General features: G+C 37.4%; 2 protein-coding genes across 8 annotated transcripts in view; one reads left to right on the top strand and one right to left on the bottom strand.

The window, feature by feature from the left end:
• Positions 1-20,000, top strand: part of LOC135215424 (peroxisomal trans-2-enoyl-CoA reductase-like) — a 468,052-nt gene that overhangs the window by 283,284 nt on the left and 164,768 nt on the right. The gene's annotated exons all lie outside the window — the stretch shown is intronic.
• Positions 11,125-20,000, bottom strand: part of LOC135215421 (serine-rich adhesin for platelets-like) — a 31,094-nt gene continuing 22,218 nt past the window's right edge. For both annotated transcript variants that reach the window (XM_064250036.1, XM_064250037.1), the window contains exons 2-3: positions 13,674-17,115; positions 11,125-11,792 (exon numbers count right to left, since the gene is read on the bottom strand). In XM_064250036.1, coding sequence (XP_064106106.1) covers positions 11,444-11,792; positions 13,674-15,988 — 2,664 coding nt within the window. In that variant the 5' untranslated portion in view covers positions 15,989-17,115 and the 3' untranslated portion in view covers positions 11,125-11,443. The remainder of the gene's footprint in view (positions 11,793-13,673; positions 17,116-20,000) is intronic.

Genomic DNA, 20,000 nt, shown 5'->3' with positions numbered 1-20,000 from the left:
TGTCACTCAGATTCCGGATAAATTTGAGTGACACATCTTGGAACTGCCAGTTATGAAGGGTTATGCGGATTAGGCGAAGTTAACTTTTTATTTTATTAATATTATACCACTGATATCGAGAACTCCAGCAATGTATATTAGGACGCATTTCCCGTTAGATTTCCCTCCACGTTCTGATCAGAATCCTGTGTCAGCGAGGAAGCTTTCAGAAAGAATGCTGTAGCAGTGACTTCATGAAGAATTGTTGTGATTTTTGTTCGTAAAAGATGACTGTATTATGTTTTCACTAATTACACACACGCACACACACACATATATACACATACATCCACACATCCATATACATTTAGAATGTGTTTCTATGAAGTGGACTGAGGAAAGGGCCTCTGTGGTAGGCATCGCAGGGGGATAGTGCCGTTAGTGCACCTTATGCGCGGCCCGGTAGGCATGACTTAAGGTTCTTTGCAGGGTGCCTTCGGCCCTTAGCTGCAACCCCTTTCGTTCCCTTTACTGTACCTCCTTCGTCCTTTCATATTCTATTTCTTCCATAGTATGTTCCACCCTCTCCTAACGTTTAGGGATAGTGCAACTGCTTTGAGGTTTTCGTCCTGTCACGCCTTTCGAAACTTTTCACTGTCAGTTTCCGTTTCAGCGCTGAATGACTTCATAGGTCCCAGTACTTGGGCCTTCTGCCTAGATTCTATATTTAATTCATAAGAATATAATTCATTTTCTGAATAATAATCTTACTATAATGAGCGTTATGTCTGTCCATCCGTCTGTCATTCAATGACGGCCAAACGGCTGGTCCGATGGGCATGAAACTTGCCAGGGTTATAGAGAGAGTGAGAGGGAGAGGAAGTGAGAGAGGGAGAGTAGAGGAGGTGTAAGGGAGAAGAAAGAGGGTAAGAAGCAGAGAAGGTTGGAGAGAGAGAGAGAGAGAGAGAGAGAATTTATCGGTGGCCATTCAGAGTTACCCCGGGCAGTGCTGGGTTGGTCAGCTAGTAATAATAATGATAATAATAATAGTGTCTTTCACTGATGTACTTCCCTCACCTTCCAACACCCAATTCGTGTGATAAATGCACAAATAGCGGAATTCTTCTCTCTCTCTCTTTCTCTTATACCGAAACACGCGAGCATCGCCCTCGGCTCCCAAAACCCGACAAGCGCTTACCTTTGCTCGCTGAGAACTCCTCGCGGTGAAAGCGGCTAAGCAACAGCAGCGGTATCGGCGATCTACCCGTTGGGAAGCTGGTAAATACCGACCTTACGGATCCTCGGGGTTAGCATCGCCATCCTGCGGAAACCGCTGGGTCAAAGCAAACACACAGGAAATGATTCCGGAGGTATTATATACTTGCCGTTATATCATATAGAAAAACCTGCCTCTGTATCGCACCTGCTTCTCCCCGCCTGGGATGTGCAATAAAAATTCCTCGTTCATGCTATAAAAAGTGTTATTTGTTCAGGAGATTAAATATAAAAGATAGCTACCTCTTATATATTTAAAGTCTGGTTGGATTTTTCAATCTACATAGTTTCCTCTCTCTCTCTCTCTCTCGGTAGTCTAATCTTTTCTCTCGCCTTCGTTTAATGATTTTTACTCACCTGTGCTCTCTTTCTCTCTAGATAGATAGATAGAATGTAGGTAAAGTAAATTTTTAATGCAATGGTTATTTGATCTCTCACTCTCCTTCTGTCTTTCTCGTCATAAATAATTAAGTGTCTTCATAATTCATAGTCTCTCTCTCTCTCTCTCTCTCTCTCTCTCTCTCTCTCTCTCTCTCTCTCTCTCTCCTTGCTTTTAAGATGAGCTTCCGTTAATTAGCCGACTCCCAAAAGCATCGTTTTGAAAGAGTAAATTGCTAATTAATGGAAGTGAGTGGAGTTTTTTTTTTTTTTTTTTTTTGATGTAAGACTTACGATGGTTTCCATTCATACTCAATTCATACTCGATTCAAAAGACCCTTTTTAGGGGGCTTCTTGACGGAAGTGTGGGCGGTGCATTACAAATTAAGAATGAATGAGGTTAACATTATTTCACCCGAGTTATGACTTGCTTGGAATTTTTTTCCTGCTAGAAGAGAGAGAGAGATTGATTTAGTGATCGATTTAACGTTTACTTAAAGTGGCGTCGCAACACCTAGATTTTTTGATGTAATGAAATTGAATAGGGATTGATATCAAAAGAATGTTTGAAAGGAGTTTCATATAAAAAACATCTAATATTAATGTGTGCGTGTATATATATATATTATATATATATATATATATATATATATATATATATGTAGTATATAACACGAGTATATGTATATATAATTTTATTCATATCTGTAAATAAAGAGAAAGAGAGAGAGACAGAGAGAGAGAGGAGTAGATAAAAATTGTTTTATCAATAATCATCCTTGAGAAAGTAGAAGTGCAGAAGAGATAGAGAAAGTGTACTGGATAAGGATTGGTGACTATGCCGGAAGACGAATCCTACACATGAATCCTCCACACCCGTAAGGAGGCTGCATGCGTGCTTTTGACACGCACATATAAGGACCTCTATAGCCATTCATTCACCAGTATCTCCGCCTCAAATTGCCTACCAGACCGCTAACTCAAAATAAGGCTCACTCGCGATGGAATTCAAAAGATGCCTTTATCTGGTGTTGGAGAAAATAGGCTAGAACGGCGGTGAAACCTAGTGCTATTGATATCCATGGAGAGAGAGAGAGAGAGGTTTAATTTTATTAAGTCGATCGGGACAGACCTTTCTGGGAGAATCGTTCGGAATGTTATTGCTCGCCCTCTGCTCCGTGGTTTTCTGAATTTGTAGAGATGCAACTTGCACTAGAGGCGTTCTGGGAACTTGAGCGGGATTAGAGCAGGTAGGTTTGTGGGTGTGTATATACTAAGTGCACAGTATTATTTATTCAGTATGTAAACTAACGTGCATCATGCTATGTATATGTGTATGTAATGTGTATATATTATATATATGTATATATATATTGTTTGTGTATGTATATTATATGAATAAAATATCCATGATATATATATTTATATCGATATATATATATATATATATATATATATATATATAAATATAAAGGATATACGTGTATATTATATATATATATATAATATCTATAATATATATATATATATATATGCATGTAGTTATACATTATAAATTATAATAATTTAATATTATATATAATATATATACACACATATATATTTTGTGTATGGGGGTGTAGAAAAGAAACCATGAAAACATAATGATGTACAATTGAATGTCGATATAGAAGGCACAAAGTTAACGAGCATATCATGTATGTATTTGAAAGCAATCAGGATGATTGTAGGATAACAGAATAGCTTTTTAGAAGTAAGTGCAACAGGAAATGGCAGGATGAAAGAAGGGGGTTACAGGCACTGTCTTTGGCATCACAGGGTGCCACGGCACACAGTTTGAGTATCACGGACCTAATCATATAGTTCAAAATATGACCTTGACCTCATATAGCACATTGATATCATTAGTGGACAAGTACAAGAATTACAGTCTGGGTCTCAGTATGATTTTGGCTTCGGGTCTTAACCAACAACGAACATGCGATTAAAAAGCGGATTGCTTATGCTATATTGGGTCTTTCTTCCTCAATGTCGAACATTTTTTGTGTGGAATAAATTCCAGTATTCTTCGAAGTACTGACTTGGCGTTTGACCTTGACCTCATTCTGCGTATTAAAATCATTATGGTATTATGTTCGCCTGAAGTGGAGTGTCTAGCTCATTTGGTTCAAAGATATGACCACAGTTAAACTTCAAAATGATATACGGACTCTTTATATCTAGAACTTGCTTTATATGACCCTGAACTTGACGACCTTGATCTCACCTTGCACGTCAGTTTAAAAAGTGTTTGTTTTATATAGTTCAAAATTTGCATCCAAAATCAGATTCCTGTTTGACTTCTTACTTCCTAGGAGTGTTTGGCCCTACTGTGAAACCTCGTGTCCATGTGGAAAGTTGCCTAAGATCTTAGTAAGATTTGCCCCACATCATTTTCCAAGTTCATGACCAAAAATGAGAATGATGTTATTTTTCAAAATTTATAACCAACAACGTGAATGGTGTTATTTTTGTATTGTGTTACTCAATGTATGTATATAATATAATATGATATATATATATAATAATATATTGTATTATATATATTATATATATATATATATATATATATATAATATATATATATATATAAATTTATATATATAGATATATATATATATATATATATATATATATATTTATATATATATATGAGTATATATATATTATATATGTATATATATAGTATATATATATATATATAAATATATATATATATATATATATATATATATATATATATATATATATATATATAATCTGGTGACTTTGTGGGAATCCAGCGAAGCGACTGACTATTTTGATCCCTAGAATAAACAGTCCACTAGTTGCAAGTAATTCCCTTTGGATGTCAGTTATTCCAAAGGTAAAGGAATTCGATGTTAAGAGGTATTTGCAGTTTAAAATATGAGAGCTTAGAAAATTCATGTGTGAATTAGTGGCAAAACTAACGTATATATGCTTCTATTTCGGTATAAAAAGTTGTAAATCTTAACCCTTTGGTTTTTTTTATAATAATGAGAATTTCATCACTTTATTTTATTTTGGTCTTTATTTTGGTATAAATTGATCTTCATGTAACTTTTTTATTTTCATCCTTACGCAAGTATAGTCCCTTTTGGGAAAGCTTTTTAATTAAAATTAAAATAATTTTTTTATTGCCATTCCAAATAACCGCCATATTAGGTGAGGTTCATTTCATGGCATACAATACACGTCATGGGTCGGTCATCTTCACAGCTGCAAGTGTCTGGGAAACTCGTCAGTTATCAGAATTAATGTCCTTAACACCAGGTGTTGTGCTCTTAGGTCTAGATTACTACGAAGTTCTCGAATTGTGTACATTTGAGTCGAATGGTCCCCGTATCACATTTCATTGCGGTTTCTCCATTAAGAATAATTTATCATGGTCATTTGAACGAAAGAAAATCCATGTCTTCTTATTGTGAGTAATGGAAAAATATAATCCTGAAATGTAAAAGGGAACGCAAATTAAACATTTTGAATATTGATTTAGAACAAGGATAAATTGGGCTTTCCTGGATATATATAGATATATATATATATATATATATATATATTATATATATATATATATATATATAGTATACAGCATTATGCTACAGATGACCTTTTAATATCTAATTCACTGTAGCCCTTGGGTTAACATATGCGAAAATGTAGTAATTCCGAGGTAGAGCGGATTAGATATTACAAGACATTTGTAGCTTAATGTTTGTATATGAATATATATATATATATATATATATATATATATATATATATATATATATATATATTATATATATATATTTATATATACATATATGAAGTATGAGCCCCATTAAAACACTGGTTTAAAGTCCTTAGCTTTACACCAGTGTTTTAAATGGGTCTTTTATACTTGAGACGTATCCTGTTTTAACATAAGAATTTATTTACAAATATACTTCATATATTCTGTTTTAATCAATAGCACGAAGATATTTTGAATTGAGGTCTTATTAAACATCAAGAGGAAGGAAGTGGCGTAGGGCTGCAGTGATACCATACAATCGGGGAGACAAAAAAAAAAATACTTACGGAACTCTTTTAGAGATCAACGATAAAGCAAATCTCCTCAGTTCGGAGAGAAGAAACTGGAGAGAAAACGTCTCGCTCAGCCCGTTGCTTTCGTCAAAGGCAAAAATCAAGAAGAGACGACGCCAGAAGAAATTCGAGCAGAGCAGAGAGAGGGAAGGAAGGATGGAGGGAGGGAGGCGCCCTTCCGAGGAGGAGGAGGAGGAGGCTCCTAGTTCCTGTAGCGATTGTAATGGTGATACACGATGCCAATGAAAGGAAAGGAGAGGCGCCTTCATAAAAGATGTCTCATTAGTAAGCGAAATACGCCACGCGGGAGTCACGCCTCTTGTGTCTTGCTTCTCATTGGGAGGGAAGTCATTTAATGCCGACGTCCCATATTGCCATATTGTCACTTCCTCCTCCTCCTCCTCCTCCTCCTTATCTGTTCCTACAGGTAAGTGAGCACACGATGTCTCCTCGGATGGACCAACAAGTCTTTGAGACATACTAATCCTTGTTACTCCTTGTAACAACTCCTCCTCCTCCTCCTCCTCTTCCAGGCTTCCACCCTCCCACTCGTGTTTTGATATCTTTCTTTCTTTCTTGTGACTGATCGTCTTATGGTATGTTTGGCCAATACATACAACCTTTTTTGTTGTAACAAATCATTACTGTACTGGACTTGTCACAAATCAGTACTATACTAGAATTGGCCCAAATCAGTACTATACTAGAGTTGTCACAATTCAGTACTATACTAGAATTGTCCCAAATCAGTACTATGCTAGAGCTGTAACAAGTCAGTACCATACTAGAGTTTGCACGGGGTTATTAAATATTAAAATTCCAAGCAACACTTGCAGTGATTGGACAGGGCATTACGTTGCCTCTGATTTATCTTGTAATGGATTCTTTGCATGTCGTGTAAACGAAAAGCCACAGCGTATGATATGCACCATTCACCATTCTTGTAGCCTTTAATATTTTTTATTATATATAGCTATTATTGTAATAACTATAATTGCGCAAAGAACAGCAATAGTTACAGCTATTAGGATTAATACTAGATAGACTGGACCCATCACATTTCTCTTTTCACACATACACGTGTGTATGTATGTGTATGTACATAATATTTATAAATGTATGTATGTATGTATGTATGTATAGTTTGATTATATGATGCAGAAGGTACTTCGTTGAGTGAAAAAAAAATTAAGATGAAAGCGAAGCTTATGTTAGAATATTGATAGAGAAGAGTGGCTGGTTTGGTGTAAAAGTTTCTGTTCGGTGTCTTTATGGACTGAGAGAGATTCGAGAAGACAGAGGAAGAGGAAAAAGCTTTTGGGATTAGTGAATGCATAATGGAATATTGTTTTTGGATTGTGAGGAGAAACCGTTGAAAATGGGAAAGAATTTGGAAGTGGTTTTTAAAGGAAAACTTAAAGTATGGAGCAATGACTTAATATGCACGTATAGATACTTGTTAGTAAATTCAGTGGATGATGACTGGATTATTAAGAAGTTTCTAACTGAACAGGTGATGCAAGGGCAATCGTAGAGTTCATTCAAAGGGTTGATAGAGAAGTGAACCATCACACGGAAAGCCAGTGCTGGAATGTCAGCTGGAATTGTTTGGCTAAACCTTCGCGGGAACAAGGTGGGATGCCGAATGTTATCAATTAAAAGAAACTTAAGACTCTTTCACAAGTCCTTAACATTTACACACACATATATATATTGTGTATATATACACATATATATAATATATATATATATATATATATATATATATATATATATATATATATATATATATATATATTAGAGAGAGAGAGAAACAATGTCAAAGATGAAAAAGAAAATATTATATATGCGTACATAATAATTCATAAACACTGAAGACACGTTAGAAATTGTTTTACAAACTTTTTATAGCTTTCTTTTTCTATTACTCCATTTCATTCCTTCATTTTATCATTAATTTTAAAACGTTAAAAAAAGTCTCTCTCTAAAAAAAGTCTCTCTCTCTCTCTCTCTCTCTCTCTCTCTCTCTCTCTCTCTCTCTCTCTCTCTCTCTCTCTCGTCCCCAACGCGCAAAAAACATAAAACCATCACTTTTCGAGTTCTCTATGTAAACTCCATTAGTTTGAAATTTTGAATTTTGAATAAAGGAAACATGTAAATTACGACGTCGCCACGTTTTCATTTTTATGTTTAAAACATTTTTTCGTCGCCTCAAAGGCTTTGTCCCGGACCAATTGCGAAATAACTTCACCCGACTTTTGTTCGACACTTGTGTGATGTCTGCATCCTTATATTTTCCTTAATTTAAAAAAAAAATTTATTTTTCATATGGTGTGGATTAGTCTCTTTGCAATGGGATTTGAAAGAAGAGACAAGAAAATGCAGTAAAGTTTTTTTTTTTTTTTTTTTTTTTTTTTTTTGTTTTTTTTTTTTTTTTTTTTTTTTTTTTTTTCTGAAGTTAACACTTTCTTTCCTTCAGGGGCGCCTTCTTCCAATTTCCCGTGAGTTGTATATCCCAAAAACGAATACTTAAGCCTTGAAGGCGCTCAGTAAGACGTGAAATTGTGCCCCGCGCTATTGTTCCTTAACAATCTGGCTCTGTTGGATGGAAGTTTGCTTGTAGTTTATTGTTGTTTGTGAAGTCGTTATTTGTATGCAAAGTGTATAAACCCTCCGCGGGGCGATAAGACACGTTATTCTTCAAAGGAAGCATCTCTGAATACCTTAACCTGTTGTCTTCGTGGAATGGCATCCAAGTCGCGTAATGTCTTTTGGTCCGGTGTCCAGACTGTATGTTACCGGGGTGCTTGCACATAATAGTAGTAAACATGTAATAAACACATATTATCGCCTTAATGGCGTGGTGGGTATGGTGTTGGCGTGCCACCTTGGTGGCCGCGAGTTCGATTCTCGGCCATTCCGTTGAGGCGTGAGAAATGTGTATTTCTGGTGATAGAAGTTCACTCTTGACGTGGTTCGGAAATCACGTAAAGCCGTTGGGTCCGTTGCTGAATAAACACTGGTTCCATGCAACGTAATAACACCATACTAACAAACAAATAAACACATGTTTACAACTTATCGCAAATATATCTCAAACGTGTTGAAATCTCCGAGAACGAATCTTCGCAAATGCTGAACAATCAAACTGAGCACTGGTTAGAGCTACAAATAAGTAGCTGACTTGTAGTCAACCTATTTGTGGTGTGTGTGCGATATGTTGCTCTTTTTTTTATCCTTTTCTGGAATAACGTTATGGAAAGTATAGCCTAGTATTCAACTACGTCCGGCCATATTTTGAATATTACATGATTCTTTCCCTACATGACTTGTTCTAGCAGCAGCAAGATTAAGCCAGCTTTGCACCGGCTCGGGCTCTTGCTTTACAGCAACCCGTATCTGTTCTAGCATTGGTAAAACATACCGTACTCATAGACTAACAATCTTTGATAGCCTAAAATTCACTAAGCTTTTATAATCATTTGAGTCATTCCCGGTGAATTTATAACCCTTTAGAAATGCATTAGGAGTTAGCTCATTGATTTCATCCAAAAATTTATTTTAAATGCGCTAACTATTCCAGATTGTACTAGGCATTATGTTCGGAAACATTAATGGATATATTCGTTTTAACAAGTGTATTCCTTACGTAGTAGAGTAGATACACTTTTTTAAAACTCTATAGTGTACATTGATAGTGATTGGAATGTCAGTCATCCATTTTTATTTGCTAGGCAGTTCCATCAGCAGTCAGGGATTAGCTCTGAACTAAATGCCATATTCATTCTCCTCTCAACTTCTTATTAAGAAGTGATAAGAATGGACCACCTATGGATGTCATTAGAAAAAGAATAAACCAATAAAAAAAGCAAATTTCAAGTGACTCAGATTCAACTTTTCCATTATACCTGAACCATAATCCATTCTGAATGTACGTATTTTATATAAGTTATAGTAATTCACATATCGGGTACTGTGGTCCGCTTTGGTTATCCTTTCCGCAGAAGTGTATTTAGAGCAATCTATAAAGATTATTCTGACGTTTTATGAATAGCTCTGAAACATGGAATCTTTTTATAAATGGTCCTTTACAGTGTGAGATAACCTTGAGAAAGAAAACGAGATGGCAGTGTTGTAATATTTTATTAGAATGGAAAACGAAGTGTGAGTCCTATGTAACTACGAAGAATCATTATAATGAGAAATCTTCAGAAAATCCTGGCCAAGATCCTTTAATATTCAACAAGAGGAAAGGCGTGATTCTCTCTCTCTCTCTCTCTCTCTCTCTCTCTCTCTCTCTTCTCTCTCTCTCTCTCTCTCTCTCTCTCTCGAGAACTTCGTGCGACTCTCATGAGACGAGTATTGGAAGTTTGGAGTCTACTTGCAGGAAGAAATCCTGTTAAGGCAGACACTTAACCAACTGAACTCAAGGGCGAGACAACTTGCGTGTCTTTAAAGAGCTCTTCTCTGCCGCTCGGCCTCGTCTGTTGAAGCAGTGTCACTCCCCTCGTCCAAAAAACAGCTCTTTTGATGTTTCGTCCCGAAGTTTGCCGTGTCTGATAGTGTTTGATTTCTCTCTCTCTCTCTCTCTCTCTCTCTCTCTCTCTCTCTCTCTCTCGCTTAGCTTCGTTCCTTTGAAGGCCTCTGGTATCTTTTATCTCTTAATGTTGATAATAGAGTAAATGCTGCTTGTGCATGTAACTACCTAGAAGATCAGTTCCTTCAAATATAAACAACACAGTTATAACAATGTCAAAGGATTATTTCTTAGGATGCAAATGGTTTTTCATAAAGGTGATAAACCCGTTGACAGTCTTACTGTCACATTGTCAGTCAAGAGAAACGTCTCTCGTGGGAAAACAGCTTGCTGACAAACATAATTATTCATGAAGGTACAAAGTGCTTTTCGGATTTTACACGTGATACACTTATTTTTCAGTGATTTTCATTCATCGTGATTCATTTGTACGTGATATTAGCTTTTAACATTTCCTGTCGTCGATGTCTGCATCCAGCTATAATAGGCATTTCGGTCATTTATTCATTATTCAGTAATTCATTAAGATAACTGAATCACTTCCTACATAGAACAGTACAGTTGTAGTAGACTGATTTAAGGCATACTGAATACTATCATTGTTTTGTGGGTAGTAATAGCACCAAACTTTGGCTGGCTCTCTCTCTCTCTCTCTCTCTCTCTCTCTCTCTCTCTCTCTCTCTCTCTCTCTCTATATATATATATATATATATATATATATATATATATATATATATATAATATATATACATATATCATATATATATATATATATATATATATATATATATATATATATATATATATACATATAGAAATACACACACTTTAACAATATCACTTACGCAATTGTTCTGTGTATTTATACAATTACTAACAGGAGCTTATGGAAAGTGATTCGATGGAAACTTAACAATGAAGACTTTTAGTCCTGGAAAGCTTGTATCCTTTTTTCTTAATGAGTATCTCCGCTGGATACCATCCACATTCAATGAGGTCCTGTTATATAAATAATTATATATTTATATATATATTTATTTATTTATTTATTTGTGTGTTTATATCACTAACAATCGTAGTAAGCATAGAATTTATTAAGATTAATATGGGTCCAAAGTAACAATAAACCTTTAGGTCATAACGGCCCTATATGAGTGAATCCTCGGCGTCAGACGAGTCCTTGGAGGAGGAGTTTGCCGATTCTGAAGAGGAGGAGGAGGAGCATGATGATGAGGAGCAGCAGGAGGAGGAGGAAGAGGACGACGACGACGAAGAAGAGGAGGAACTCCTCGGTGACGATCCCGGCGAAGGGAAGGAGGACAGGCGCGAGTCTCCGGACAGCGACGAGGGCGACGAGGAAGGGGTCCTGTAGAGGGCCTCGTTTTCGGAGTCGTCTTCGTCGTCTTCTTGGCCGTCTCTTCGCTTCCCGGGTTTCTTGCCGGTTAGGCCGAGTTTCTTCTTCTTCTTCTTCATTTTCTTTTTGGCTTTCTTCTTTCTACAGGGAGGAGGGGAAAAGAAGTGTTAGACTCTGAGGCATAATGCTGATTCTAAGCTCAATATATATATGTATATATATATTTATATATATACATATACACTGAAGCCGCAGGGTTTGTTTATTGTTGAAAAGAAGTTGACATATGGGGTGGTTTCATCTAACAATTAAATGACGTCAAATTTGTGATTTTTAATCATATATGCATGTGTGCACACACATACATATGTATATATATATATATATATATATATATATACACGTATATTTTGTGTCTGTGTTTAATCATAAACGGACCATATTTGGAGGAACCTTGCAGAACACTTCCTATAGGAAGTAGTCTACAACTAGATGCCTATCAGCAGAGCATCTATTTTGCTACACATGTTCTACTCTATATTGTCATGTGCTAAGGCTTCCCTTAATGTATTTGCCTTTTCATTCAAGCCTCTTCCACTCATTCAGTCCATAATTTTTGGTTTAATCTTTTCTCCTGAGCTTTCGAAATATACCAGCAACCCACCTCAGAACATTGGCCCATCCATCCACTTACGGTCAACCTTGCTGAATCCTCTTTTGTACCTCGACATAATCTCATAAATCAGTTATTCTTGCTTCATTTATTCTACATAAACAATGTTATCTCAACAGCATATTCTCTTTTGACAGTCGTCATCTAAACGTCACTTCCATAAAGTAGAGGCAACTCAACCATTCTTTCATACCTCAGCTATTTGGCATCGTTAGACACTCCAAACTGTTACAAAGGCCCTGCTATTTTCCTTCCTTCGCTGTTGTGTAATTCACGTTTTCTCTCATCCTGCATCATCAGTTATATTCAATCCCAGTGCTCTATATAAAAAAGCAATTGTCATTCTTCCAGTATCCGTACTGGCATTCATTTGTTTATCTCCCTGACGTCTCTGCACTTCGCAAAATGTACTTGAATCCTTCCTTCACCCTTTACTAACTCCTCTCATTCAGCTTCTCTTCCCTATCACAATTAACAGTGTATTACCATCAATTACCAACTATAGCTCACTCTCCATTTATATCTATTTTTCTTATCCCAGGGTTTTGTGCCTTATATCCTCCTTTCCTTTAAATTGCCTCCTTTATCCAGTGTATGTGTATATGTATATGTATGTATGTCAATTATACTTACATGTATGCGTATGTATACATACATAGACATATATATATGTATATATATATATATATATATATATATATATATATATATATATATATATAATCATCGTCGTGTTTCTTCTGTATATCGTGGAATGTTGGGAGAGAATTATTTTATTTTTATTTTTCTATTTTTGACGAAATCGTGAGGGTGAGAAAGTTAGGCCTCTGAAAAGGGAACCTTTCTGCTGACCCCTGTTATCCCACTCGGCTGGAAAATTGTAAATGAGAGGGGGGTTCGACAGAGCACCATAGATGGTGGACCGTCCTCCAGATAGCGGCATTTGCAGATTTGATTTCCTTGCGGAACTTTTTTCAAGTTTGGCATATCATTTCTGGCAGGAAATTCGATTGGAATACTCTTTTAACATTTAGTGTCTTACAGTTTGATAGTAAATACAATACCTTTAGTATTCCTGTTATTAGTATAAATTTATTTTTAAAATGCGTTTGAGAAAACTTTGTAAACAATATGCTATTTTCAAGACGAATCTGTCTTAGAGATCTGATTTTATGTTTATAAAGCATAGTAAAGTTAACGTAAATGAACTAATAAGATCCTGTATATATATGGCAATGACAATAAGGAGCGCTCCCAATTTTTTTATATACTTATATGTCATCAGGATTTATTTAACAATTACACCACAAACAGTTCGAGTTCATGTGGGAGATTTCCCCAAGCCTTACCTATTGGCAGCGCCTGCGCGCGACGAATCTTCCTCCTTCAGCGACGGAGATGACGATGACGGAGGCGTGAAAGAACTGGCCTTGACGGAAGCTGAGGAATTGCGATCAAGGAGTTTGTAAGAGAACAGAGACCTCCCGTCTGTCGCATCCCCAACGCTGTCTTCTGCGTTGTCACCGAAAGCATTCACTTCTTCTAACGACGCCAGACGGGCCCTGAGATTAGACTGAACCTCCTCCAAGATTTCCATCGTAGTTTTCGGTGTTAGATTTTCGCCGTATGTTGCCAATGGGTCCTGCTCTTTGGTACATGAAGCACCTGAGACGTTGAAACTTGGCCTCTTGACAAACCGGAGACTTTTAGGAGCCACGATTGTGCTGTTTAAGCTGCCCTCTTTGACGTTGCCGCCAGTGCTCGATGACGTTTCGTCGGGATTGGCCATCTTGTGATACTTGACGTTTTTGGCGGACTTTTTGCTTCTTTTATGCCTGTGCTTTTCACCGGATTTGGGCTTAATGTCTGATTTGACTTTGTGAGAGTCTGAGGTCTCGTTTCTCGACGACGCTGACTCTGCTTCTCCGTAAGATATAAAACTTTCATCAAAACTCCTATAAAATGGTGAAAAGACATCTTTACTATAACGAGACTTTGTTAAGTCAAAAATATTTGTTGTAGAGGCACTTTCAAATGATGCACTGGCAACGAGAGGTTTTGGTCTTGCTTGGCTGCCACTCATCGCCGTCTTGGGGACGCTGGTGTCGTCTGCAGAGTTACTCCCCGCCGGTTCTTCTGTCCTGCCACACCCACCAGGCCTCTGCAGCTGCGCATTCAGTGGGCCCTGAGTACCTCGGCACAATGCACCATACTTACGTGAAAAGGTTGTTCTATTTCTATATTTTACAGCATAACGAGTCTCAGAAAAACTTTTAGGCACTGATTTGGGGTTGTAATAAAAGGTGTCTGGAATACCACGGTATCCTCTTCGAGTGTACGAGCTACTGCAGCAGTCTTGTCCTCCTTTCTCGCCTTTCTTGGCTGTCTTCTTGCTCTTAGGCCTCGCCAGAAGCAACTGGAGTAGCCACGTTTCTGAGGCATTAGGAATTTCAAGCTCTAGGTGAGAATCCTTCCTGAACCTGACGTATTCGTCTCGGTCAAAATTATCGATTTTTTGCTCCAAAGCAAAGTTAACAGCTTCGTAAGGCCTAAGCTCGGGAGACATCTTAGGACTAGATGCAACAATTTCGGGTAGACCATTTGCCATGAACTCTTTGCCTCCTTCCTGTAGGGCCTTTTCATCTTCGGTTGCTAAAGGTTCTATAAGGCCTCCGTCACTTTCAGATGGATCTGACAGTTTTGTATTAGTTCCCAAAGAGATGGTTGGCAGAGGGTCCTCCCTCGGTTTTCTATTTGGACGCTGAAGTACGAAACCAGCTTCCCTGGCATTGAGGTTCTGATAAATGGCAGACTTTGTTTTATATGGATTTGGCTGCATGTCCTCGTTGAAGAGATCCTCAGGGGTAAATAGTTTTTGTGTCTCAATTGTTTTGGAGGTAGTACAGCAGATGGCAGACTCTTCTTTTCTCAAATTGCCCTCGATTGTTTGTGGAGATTGGCCCTGAGAAATTTCCTTTGATATGGAGGTGTTATCAGAGGACTTGCACTCTTGGATGTCAGCAGTAAAAATTTTCTTAAAGTGACAGTTTGAATCTGAGTTATTACTGAAACTGAATAAGTTACGCTGATTTGAATGACTCCCAGTAGTTATGTCAGAATTATTGATTTGTGACGTGAGAAAGACGCTACCGTTAATATCTTGGCTGTTTTGCAGCGAGTCTGCGTTTTCATCTATGGGCTCATGTGAGCTAGTTTCGGTTTTGTTTGATTCGCTGGACTCCTGATCTTTTTCCTGTGAGAGAATTGTAGGTTGCTCGATAACTACAAGTCCGTCGTTAGATTGCTCGTTTGCCAGATTCGAGATTCGTTTTACCTCATTTTTAACTTCATCATTTAGCTTGCCTGACCCAGAGTTTAATTCTTGAATGTCTCTCTTGGTGTGTTCAGAGGGCGAATGAATAACATTCACTACAATTCCTTTTCCATCACCAGGCTTCGGCAGAGGTTTCATTGCTCTAGAACGGTGTCTCGACCCACATTGTGAGGACGGCACGCATGTCGTCATAAGGGACGTATGCAGCGATCCAAAGTTAAAGCTGTGAATTGCAGTTGCAGATGTAGTAGATTCACAACGAACTGATTTCTCAACCTTTTTCGCCAGTGTAGTACTTGGGCATAAATCCATCACGAATTCAACTTTCATTCGTTTAATTTTTTTACCGTCCCCATTAGCGTTTATCGTTGAGACGAGGTTTGGTGATTCGCATAGTATTTCATCAGTAACTGAGTATTGCCACTGAATCCAGAATGATCCACGTCTCGGTTATTGCACGTGAGTTTCGCTTTACTTACACGCTATTTATGACGAGTCGAGAGCCATTCAGCACTGAAGTTCTACTGTGAACACAAATCATCATCATCATTATGACACGTTCAGAATTCCTACTTTTGTGTCATGTCCCAGCTGAGTTCAAGCAACGCCCCCTTTTAAAGTATTTACATTAAACTTCGTTCATGACTGTCATTTTCTAGGCATTGAAATTTAACATCTGCTTCCTTCATTAGTATATACTTTATGCAATTCTTCAGGTCACTTCACTTTTAATGAATCTGTTACTTCACGTCCAGAATACTAATTAATATGATATGAAAACATTTGACCGGCAGAAAATGTGTTTATAATTATGATGATTTTCAATAAAGTTATCTATTTCCAACTAAGTCACTTATGGTTTTATGAGCATTAGACCATTCACTACGCTTTATTTATATGTTTTTTCCTTTTGCAACTTCATTTCCACATTTCCCAAGAAACGAACCACGACGCTTTTCTGAAACATTTTAAGAAATTCCCTCCGAAAGCTAACTGTACCTGGTCACATATTTTTGCTCACTGGAAAAAGCAGAATTCCAAAGAAACTCTCTCTCCTCTCACAGTTCGCCCTCTTTTGTCATCCTTATCTCTCTCTCTCATTCCTCATTGTCTTTCCTCTCCCCTGTCCTCTAGAGACCCAGACAGACCCCTCCCTCCCCCCATCGAGTACTAGAGGTCGTAATTCGGCCTTATTGGGAGTCGTTTCGACACGAGGACGACTCGCACGCCAAGCCAGGTGATTCTCCTGTTATTGTCGTCGTTGTTGTGGTTGCAGATTCTTTTCTTGTTCCTCTTCATGTCGCCGACGAAGCTGCTGCTGCTGCTACTTCCGGCGTCGCTCCTGCTAAAGGTCATCTGCAATTGAGGTTCCCTCCGTCGGGATACCGGGCAGGCGCTCTTTCATGCCGCAGGAGTTCGGTGGGAGGGGGTGGGGTTCATGTCGCCTTTTGCGTCATCTGTTGGGAGAGAAAGTCGCTATCAGTAACTTTTGCTTGTGATTCAGCAGTAATAGTGCTTTTGGTACGTTATGAATTATTAACATTTATCCATTGAGTCCATTCAGTAATTATGACTAATCTCATTGTGTTATTTAGTAGAAATAGTGCTTTGGTACTTTATAAACTATCAATATTTATTATCCAATCAGTTCGTCCAGTAATCATAAGTATTCTGTGCGTTATTTAGTATTAATAGTGTTTTTGGTACTTTCTGAATTATTAACATTTATTATCCATTCAGTCCGTTCAGTAATTATAACCATTATAATCTCATTATTTTATTTATTAGTAACAGTATTTTGGTACTTCCTAAATTATTAACATTTATCGTGTAACAGTGTTTTTGGTGCTTTCTGAATGATTAAATTCATCCATTGAGTCCATTCAGTAATTATAAGTAATCTCTGCATGTTGTTTAGTATTGATGGTGTTTTGGTACTTTCTAGATCATTAACATTTATCCATTCAATCCATTCAGTAATTATAAGTAACCTTTGCGTGTGATTTTGTAGTAATAGTGTTTTTTTGTACTTTCTGAACTATTAGCATTTATCCATTCAGTCCATTCAGTAATTATAACTAATCTCATTAAGTTATTTAGGTGTGATAATGTTTTTGGTACTTTCTAAATGATTAACATTTACCCATTCAGTCCGTTCAATAATTACAAGTTACCTTTGCATGTGATTCAGTTGCAATAATGTTTTGGTACTTTCTAAATTATTAACATTTATCCATTCAGTCCATTCAATAATTATAAGTAACCTTTGCATGTGATTTACTAGTAATAGTGTTTTGGTAATTTCTGAATGATTAACATTTATCCATTCAATAATATGGTTAGCTATGTAAGGAAAGTCCTACATCAACTTAGACAAATGTGTAAAAAACAAAAAACAAAAGGGCAAGAAACAACATAAGTTGGTGATATCGGAATAGGGGATTCCTCTGTCAAAGAAACAGTTTCTTAACAGAAAACTGTCACAGCTACGTGTCACAAAATAGAAATTGTTCAGGGACGCAAAAAAAAAAAAAAAAAAAAAAAAAAAAAAAAAATCTTCGTCCCTGAAGAATATTTCTTTTTTATCTTTTGATACGATTGGTTAGCGGAGAGGCCTTTCGGAGTAAACACGTGATGGGAATCCTATACTTGGTTATTTTGCTCACTGATATTAAGACTGATTTGTCATGATTTCGTTGTTTAAGGAACCACTTAGCTGAAGTTCCTAGGGTGTTTAATTATATTATCATCTCTTCATTCAGTAGCTTTGTAAATTTGGTTTCGTAACGATATTATATTTAATGATTTGCCACGGTACCAAATTTTAGAATCACTGGGTTAGGGTTCTTATCAGGGAGTAGGCAGATAAGCAAAACTGGGGAGTCTACTTGGATAATATATCGATAATTAATTTTTAATTCTTATTTCCGAGTATGGTTATCAGTCACGGACTATTATTAAAATCTCTCAGTTTAACCAGACCACTGAGCTGATTAACTCCTCCCTTAGGGCTGGCCCGATGGATTAGATACTTTCACGGGGCTAGGAACCATTTGGTTACCTAGCAACGGGACCTACAGCATATTGTGGGATCCAAACCACACTATATCGAGAAATTAATTTTTAATCACTTGAAACAAATTCCTATTGACTCCACGTTGGCAGAACGGGGAATCGAACTCAGGGACTACTGATTCGGTAGGCGAGCACGTATAACACACTCATCCAACGAGGAACTTCAGTCACGGACTGAATGAAGCTTACCAAGGGGGATACTATAGTAGATTCACATCAAGCGTGCATATGATGTCTAGGCCAGCCGCCTTACGACGCTCCTGATTGGCTGTTGATAAGCCAATCACTGGGCTGGAAACTCTGTCTCTTGAGAGAGTTCACATAGGCAGGATGTATGTTCCACTTCTGAGGGATACGTCTTTCAAAAGTATCCCTCAGGAGAGGTGGAACATACATCCTGCCTATGTGAACTCTCGAGAAAGACTGAGCGTTTCCAGCGCTGTGACTGGCCTATCAACAGCCAATCAGGAGCGTCATAAGGGACTGGCCTAGACATCAGATACACGGGTGATGTGAATCTACTATAGTAAGTCTTCCTCCATTTCCCCTGTAGAAGGACTGCTCTTTTATGTCTTCCTATCCCCTGGTGGTACCACCATCACAACAGCAGCAGCAATAACATCAGTAAAACACTGATCACGATACATAGGCTTTATGACCCTCAACGGAAATTTTTTATGATCCTGCTTGGACCCCTCCCTTTTTTATGACCTTTTGGGAGACTCCCTACCTCTCCCTTTTTATTCAGTTTGTGGAATATGTTTAGTGGCGCGTAGAAATATCCTCTCTCTCACCCACGCTTGAGTTATCGAGCTGGAACCATACTATAAAGTACGCTTCTTAAAGCAAGAGGCCTTCATTTTCAGTTGAAAAGGGTAAATGAAGATCTTAAGGTTTGACGAAGAAACAACAAAATGGTTCTGTACCATTTCGTTATGTCCTGAGGCCACGTTTCTGATTAATAAGCCTCGTTTCTGATTAATTCAGAACTACCAGAACAATGTTGTTCCAAAACCCTAAGACGTGACTCAAGGGGGTAACTAAACAGCCGGTCCGAAGTCGTATTAAATGAAGAAAATAATAATAAAAAAAGGAATATCTGATTAGAAGCAGATTTTATTGCATCGTCTGTTATATGAACTTTAAGGTACTAAATCCCCGAGCCCTCGCGGTCCCAGCGCATGAGCTAGGAGTTTCAAAGTTGTGTAAGTTCCCCTTTTATTTTTTAATAAATGATGCGAAGAAATGATGACATAAGGTTACAAGA

Source organism: Macrobrachium nipponense, chromosome 5 (genome assembly GCF_015104395.2).
Source record: "Macrobrachium nipponense isolate FS-2020 chromosome 5, ASM1510439v2, whole genome shotgun sequence".
Lineage (NCBI taxonomy): Eukaryota > Metazoa > Arthropoda > Malacostraca > Decapoda > Palaemonidae > Macrobrachium > Macrobrachium nipponense.
Note: the sequence above shows the minus strand (reverse complement) of the source record. Positions and strands in the feature narration are given on the sequence as shown.